Below are 7,441 nucleotides of genomic sequence, written 5' to 3'. Positions count from 1 at the left end.
GGGTGAGGGAAGGAATCAAGAAGTAGCTGAAAGGTTCTTTTTCTCTTCGATTTTTGACTGTTCGTTCAAATTGCAAAGATTTTATATACTTTTGGGATTTCCTTAGCAAGCTGTAAAGTCAAATATTTTTCTTTCATGGAATGTGAATTACAATTTTACCCAAATGACTTTTTTAGAAAAAAGACCTAGAAATCATGTGGTAAAAATAGAGTATGCAAAGGCAAAATAGAGTGTATAGGGCAGAATAAAATCACAGAACCAGTTTGGGACCCTCAGAATGGAGGGAGGGAGGAAAGCACACCTGTAGAACCCCCTAGGGAAGTATCCAAGTTTGGTGGAAAGATGATACTTGGAACCATTTGCCTTTGGGTACGAATCCCTGCTAAACCTCTCAGAGCCATGTCATGCTGGGCAAGTGAATTGATGTGCCATGTTTAACTGTTCATTTGTTACAGTAAGGGGATTGATACCTATCTCTTATGATGGTTGTAAGGGTGCAGATTCTGGCATGAGATAGGCACTTGAAATATGTTAGTTCTTTATTTTTCTATTATTTTTCCTTCCCCTGCTCAAGGGTTATCTTTCTGAGAGATTAGCTGTATTATGGTTGTGAGGAGGAGGAGGACGATGGTATCTTGAAAATGCAATTACTCCACAGGCTGCAGATCTGCTTAAAAATGCTCAGCAGCATACTGCACCCCCATACCCCTTCCCCATCATTTTAACAGGCACCTGAGGGGGAAGAGTCGTCTGCACAATGAAACTTTCTTATGAAAAAAGAAAAAAAAAAAACAGAAAAAAGCAACATAAATCAGAGGGGAAAAAAATTTGAGAGAACTATGGAGATTAGCATAACCCTGGATGTGAGCATGTAGAGGGTAAATGCACTGATGTAATTTTATTAACTTGGCTTCATGAATTTATTAATTGCAGCTACCCACATCTCAGTGGCCACATACTGTATTAGAACAGCAAGATGAATAAGGCTAGGTTCATGCTAATTTCTTGCTGGAGAGAAGTAGATTAATCCCATTTCAAACAGGCATCGATCACAGAGTTACACAGAATGTTAACTAAAGGGCTGGGTACATGAAATCTGCTTGGAGACAATCAATAGTCCCATGTCTTGCTGCACTGAGCTGAGTAGGAAGAAGTGGGGGATGAGGCTGAGCAAACAATTGCTCCCAAGAGAGAGGGCAACAACTACTAGGACAGGGGGGTAAGGAGCAGCCACAGGAAAAAGAAAAATCATGGAAATTCAGGATGAAGAAAGAGCTAAAGGGAAACAAACAAACATACAACAAGCTTGGAACAGAGGAGGGGAAGACAGACAAGTAGAAAGGGAAGGAAGAGGAAAAATAAAGTAAAAAAGAAAAGCAGTAGAGAAAAGAAATAGTGGAGTTTGACCTAAGAGCAAAGAAGTGAGGACAGAGTATGGTGGCATTCAAGTCATCCTCTAATTAAACTGGGGCAACTGCTTTTCATTCCTCTGTGCCCTTGAGTCAGAAAGAAAAAGGAGCCGGAGAGCTGACTATTGTGAAGATAAATGACTCTGAGGAGACTTGTGGCCATGGCTGCATATATTTACTGAATATACCCCTCAGATTAGGTAGCCTAATGTTAGAATAGCTGTCTATATGCAAAGTCACATCATTAGCATGTGTGCATAGGGTCCGAGGCCCCAGCCCCATAGTTATTTCTGAGCTGTGCTCCACTTCCACTCCCAGGGACCTCTGTAGGACTGAGGAGCCTGCAAGGTAGGTGGTAATGGCACCCTGGTGAGCCATGCCTGGGGCAGGTTGGAGCTGGAAGTCTGTCACCTTGGCTAAACAATGAGAGAAGGGAGGGGAAGGGAGGAGAGACTAAAATGGAAATAACTGCAGATAAAGAAGACATTTAGGAAAAACCAGATATCAATTATTTATACTCTCCATGATCCCAATGAAGAATTTAAGGTGCACTTTTCATAAGTTCTAGCTTCTGGCTTTTTAGCTTCTATATTTTCTGTCTCTACACCCTTTCTCATCTTTCCCTGGTGAATTCCTACGCCAGTTTCTAAATTTACTTCTCACACTTCCCATTCTCTCAGAGCCCCTCTGTGTTAGGGATTCCTCTTTCTTGTTCCCAATAACACACTGATTTTGTTTGTATCATGGCTTTTAATAAACTTTGCTGAAATTTTCTGATTCTGTTTCTTTCCATTCCTGGATCTCCTCCACTAGTCTGTCTATTTTCTCTTGTGCTCTGGCTATTGGCTTCTTATAGGTAAGCCATTATTTGAGTCATCATTGAATCCTCAGTGTATAGCTCAGAGCCTGGTAAGTGGTGCTGCTGGATTGATGTTTTTGAACTGAAATGAATAGATTCAATCTCTTATTTTTGTCCTTATAATCCCACAGTTTGTGCCACTCATCATAGCCTCCTCTTAACATATCCTCTCTCATTATCTCAAATCTCTGCTAACGATAGCTAAAAACATGATTTTAATTCCTTCTCAGTCTCCTTGGCTACTTTCCTAATCTTGAGCTTGACCCTGAATTTCTTTAAAAAGTTTTAAAATAAGTATGCATTTCACTTTATTGTGCCCACTGCCTTCCCCCCACAAAGTTCAATCAGCAATATAGTATTTTACAGTGTTAAAAAGACCTGTTAGCCATATTAAATGTTGAAGGCAAAAACAATTTTTAAAAGTTTTATGTCTCCTCACCCTGGTCCTTGACTAATATTCATATTAACTTTTAAATAATTGGGAAAAAGACATAATTTGAGCAAAAGTCACTTTTCTTTTGCATGGAGATTCAGTTAGTCTTATTGTTTTTGGAGCTACCTTCAGGGTGAAGGAGCACAGAAGGATAAGTTCAAAGCAATAGCTTTGTGCAAATGGCCAGCTGTATACAGATTAGCTCATTTGCATTTTGCATATCAGATTTTCTAGCAAGAGTTTATTTAAAACAAAGTTTAAAGTTATGGGCAATTTAAAAACCAATTAGTTTGAATTAGTTGACTCATTCCTTGAGCTTTCTTCCTAAATGAGTCTATGATCAGAATTTCTTAAAATTCTAATAGACCCACCATTGCATGATAATCAATACAAATGATCAATACAAATATTTATTGAATCTTATTATGGGTTCTCCAACCAAAGGAGGATTGGCCGCCATGTTGTGTTGGTCATTTTCCTATTTCACTTTTTGGATCTCTGATCTGCTTACTCCAGCATGGAGCTGAGAGCCTGAGGTGAATGAACACTCTCACCTGCACCATGTGCAGTCGTCTCAGGAAGCCATCCAATCGCACAAAGACCAAAGAAGACTGGAAATCCCACTCCTTGACTTCCTGGTCCTCTTTGAAGTAAGTGTGGAGATTCTCCCTTCTGTCCTGAAAAATCTGCTTGAAGAAGTTCAGGGTGTCCATGACCACTTGAAGTTTTCTCTGACTTTCTTCTACCTCACTTCTCATGAGGTCTTCTGGACTGAGATAATCAGAAGCCTGGAATGCAAACACAATAGTGTCACTAAGCTTGGTTGCAAGTGCAAGACATCTCACAACGTTGCCAAAATGAACTCTGAAGAGAATAATTGCCCGCGTTATATTTTTCAGAAGCATATTATAGGAAACATTTGACTCCATGCCCACAGGAGGACTGGGACCTGGGCTCAAGCCAAATAGTCAGTGATTGGCTCAGGGGTAGGGAAGTGACCAATTGGAGATGAGGAAACACCATGAATCTTTTTGGGGGCTAGCTGGGGATGGGGCAAGTGTTCTTTCCTAGGTTTCTTTTCTGACTTACTGATTTTCTACAGTAAAATAATTTGAGTGCAAGAATTCTGTGAACCATAATTATTTTCCTGTCTCCTAGAGACTTAAACCTGGAAAGCTGTGAAGATGAAGCTGTTAGACAGCCATTTTCACCACTACAGGGAGGACAAGAAATAACTGAGTCCTGATGGCATTATGTAAGGTTTAATGGTAAGTCCAGGTTGAAGCTAGTCTTACTATAGACTTTCAAGGTACCCGAGCCAATACGTTTTCTCCTTGTTGATACTAGTTTTGGTTGAGTTTTCTTATATTTTCAGCCAAAAGAGTCTTGGCTGACAAACATGGAGTGATGGAAGAGCACTGGTCTAGTCATCAAATAACCTTGCTTCCAATCCTAGGTTGGGTAACCTCTAGCAACTTAGTTAACCTCTCTGAGCCTTAGCCCACATTTTAAAATCATCATCATCATCCAAATAAGGCTCTCCCTGCCCACAGGGTTCACCTGAAAATGACCATGATCATGAATGTCACAGCAATTGGAGCCTGTAATGTGCTCTATAGATATTATTATTAGTTATTCTTTGAACTTGTTCATTGTTTCTTCAGGGTCATAGCTCCTTAGGGGGAAAAAAAGCCAGTTTGGGAGAAGGTCATCCAAACCTCCTTAAGGCCTCCGGTTCTGTTCACAGACACATTCTTCAAGGTTTATAGTGCCCTGGTTGATGCTACAGAAATCCCTAAGAAGGGAGAGCATAAAGTGTGTGATCTAAGAAGCTGATCTGTAGCTCATGGGCACCAAGTTCTTAGCGGCACAGGGCACACTGTAAGCCTTGCCATGCATGACTGCATAGGAGCCTCACAATCACCCAGCTATCCTGTGAGAGGGTCCTCTTCTTTTTAACATTGCAAAAAGGAGAAAAGTGAGATACAGAGCAGATAAGTGACTTGCCAGGTACATACAACTAACAAGAGGTGATGCAGGATTTGGCACAGGGACGTTTGACTCTAGAGGCAGCATTCTTAACTGTTAGGTTTCACCTCTGACTTAATACCAGTCTGTCAGCCCAGATCATTAAAGAGGTCAAAATTCACCACCCCCACCCTTCATCGGACCCTGGATTTGGGGCAGAGAGGAAAGGAAGACCAGGCTTTCCATGTATTCCAGCACTACTAAAAACATGTATTACTGGCTTGTGATTAGTAAAATAAATCAAGTGGGAGAACCCTTTGGATGATAATTCTTCCCATGCCCTGAAAAAATGCACACTTTACTCAATGTCAACCAGCCCCTAGAGAGAGGTCATTGAGAATTTTGGGACAGCCAACCTGCTGGATGAGAAGATTGCAGATCTCCTGGAGCAGCACAGTAAGCCGCCCTGGGGAGCGGTAGGACTTGCACGAGGCCCAAATCAGACAGACCACGTGGAGCAGAGGTCGCAGCCATGGCTTCACCTCTGGAAACTCCATGCCCTCTAGGGTTTCTAGGTGGTGGTAGAGTGGCATCAGATGTGTGTGGATGTCCTGCGCCTCTGTCAGAGCTGGAAGAAATTGAAGACAGTCACCCTACCCTTCATAGGGCCCATACCCACTGAGTTGGGGTCCTGGTGCCTGGAAAGAGAAGGATCTGCAAAGCGATGGCTACAATTTCTCCCTAAACTGAGAGAGCAGAAGGCTGGCTGATCCCCATAAACTTTTCAGCTCTTATGAGGAAATACTGAAATCTGAAGGGCCCTGGACAGCTAGGATAATGGTCTGAGGAGCCTCTCTCATATCATTCCTATATCTGGACTTCTTCCTGGCCCTCTCAGCCACAGTCTAGTGTTTGTGTTTGGAATATACTCATTAATTATTTGCTGATTCCTTGGTGTCTAGTATGTCTTGAGGCAAAACAAAATAGATGACAGAGAATAGATTTTAGAATCTGAAAGATCTGGCTTCAAATGCCTACCCAGACACTTAACAGTTGTAAGACTTTGGGCACATTTAACCTTTCTGAACCTCAAAAATAGGCTGGAGAGTAACTAATGAGTTCTTGTGAAGGTCCGAAGGTAGCACAAACAGAATCTTCATACATAACTAGCACAGTGACGAACTAAAGCAGGCGTTCCATAAATGGTAATGTCTCTGATAAATATTTGCTAATGAAGAATCTCATTGAGTTCTTATGGAAGATAAGTCACAGACTGATGATGGCAAGTTCTACTGGTTTTCAAAGCCAAGAAAATCTCCTATCATTTCTTTTGAATACACCCAAGAAAAGAGAGGTGACTTTCACCAATGATCTTGTGGTGACTGAGAGGGAAAAGTAGCAAAACCAGTAGCATCAGGTATTAATTTTTCATAGCAACTTAAAAAGAATGTAAAAGTCCACTGAATAAACTAAACTGCAAGGGAGTGTTTATAAAGGCTGGTTCTTTCCTAGGCAGATCATCAGGCACTATCATATGAGAGCAGATGGCATTAAGTTATATTATGTGGAAGAAGCTCTGCATTCCTTTTAAAGGAAGCTCAAAATATACCTATTTAGTAAACAGTTTTACTATGCTAGGCATCGTCCTACTTACTAGACATATACTATCTCATAGAAAACCCTGCAAAGTAGCTTTATTATTCCTACTTTATAAATGAAGAAATTAAGACCTAAGCAACTTGCCTCAGGTCTTCCTGTGAATTGGCCAGCTCTGCCTAGCTGAACAAAAGCAATATTGTTCCAAGTTTATTATGTTGAACCCCTGAATTGATGGCTGTGAGACTCACTTCACACAAGAGTTTGTGATGTATACATTTGTACTTTATATATCAAATGGAGTTGCGGATAGTATGTGAATTGAATTTTTAAAAGTCAAATATCATGGCAAATTGATTAGAGCAGTAATTCTTAAATGGGTGAGCTGGAGGTATCAAACCATTGCATGGGGCTGAGGGATAACAGAATTCAACAGCCATTCTAAGGAGTATGTGCTCTAGTTTTCACAGATGCCATGAGGAAAGAGGCTGAGACCATCAAGACAGAGGAACTTTTTCTTTATCCTTTTTTTTTTTTAAGCTAAAACCTCCTTTAATCATGCAAATAAACACACCACTGATTTTAAGAGCATAATATTTGAGAGGTGGCTCATCCAGTCCAGGATGCAATCACTTTGGCTTGGAAGGCAAATGAAGAAAGAGAGATGTACAGAGTTAGGCTCACACCTTTTAAAACTGTAAATATAAATGGGCAATTGTACAGTGATGAACAGTAAATTTTTAACAACAGGTTCTTCTGGGACAAAAGACTTTATTCGTAGCATTCACTGATTTCTGTGGTGTACTTACTACCAATATGCCCATCATGTCTGGTTTCAAGCTACCAACTGGACTTCACTGAGTGTTGGAGAGGAGGAGTTGAAAAGATTTGCATATAGTGGGCCTTTATGAAAAATTGCAAGCCAATTCAACTCTGCTCCAGAGCATCACCGGACTTTGACTTCTCTTCCACACATATCCACCTGCAAAAGTCCCGATGGGCAACCAGGTTGTACTATGCCAATCTTGGCTCCTAGTGGCCAGAGATGAGAACTCCTTGATTAGTCTATATTACCCTTGTTGTTTTCCCCTCCAAGGTACTGTTGCTTCCTGTTTTCCAAGGTTCTTCATTGCCCAACCAATTCCACTTCGGACCATTTCATTCCTACACATTTTC

The 7,441-nt window shown here is 40.9% G+C and overlaps 1 protein-coding gene across 1 annotated transcript in view; it reads right to left on the bottom strand.

Annotated features, from left to right (window-relative positions):
• Window positions 1-7,441, bottom strand: part of DNAH9 (dynein axonemal heavy chain 9) — a 312,771-nt gene that overhangs the window by 290,847 nt on the left and 14,483 nt on the right. Inside the window, 2 exon segments of the mRNA XM_006922399.3 lie at window positions 3,256-3,489; window positions 5,086-5,297. Of these exon segments, the coding sequence (XP_006922461.1) occupies window positions 3,256-3,489; window positions 5,086-5,297 (446 nt within the window).

This window comes from Pteropus alecto, unplaced genomic scaffold (assembly GCF_000325575.1).
Source record: "Pteropus alecto unplaced genomic scaffold, ASM32557v1 scaffold398, whole genome shotgun sequence".
Taxonomy (NCBI): domain Eukaryota; kingdom Metazoa; phylum Chordata; class Mammalia; order Chiroptera; family Pteropodidae; genus Pteropus; species Pteropus alecto.
The sequence above is the reverse complement of the archived record's forward strand: the minus strand, read 5'-3'. Positions and strand labels throughout refer to the sequence as shown.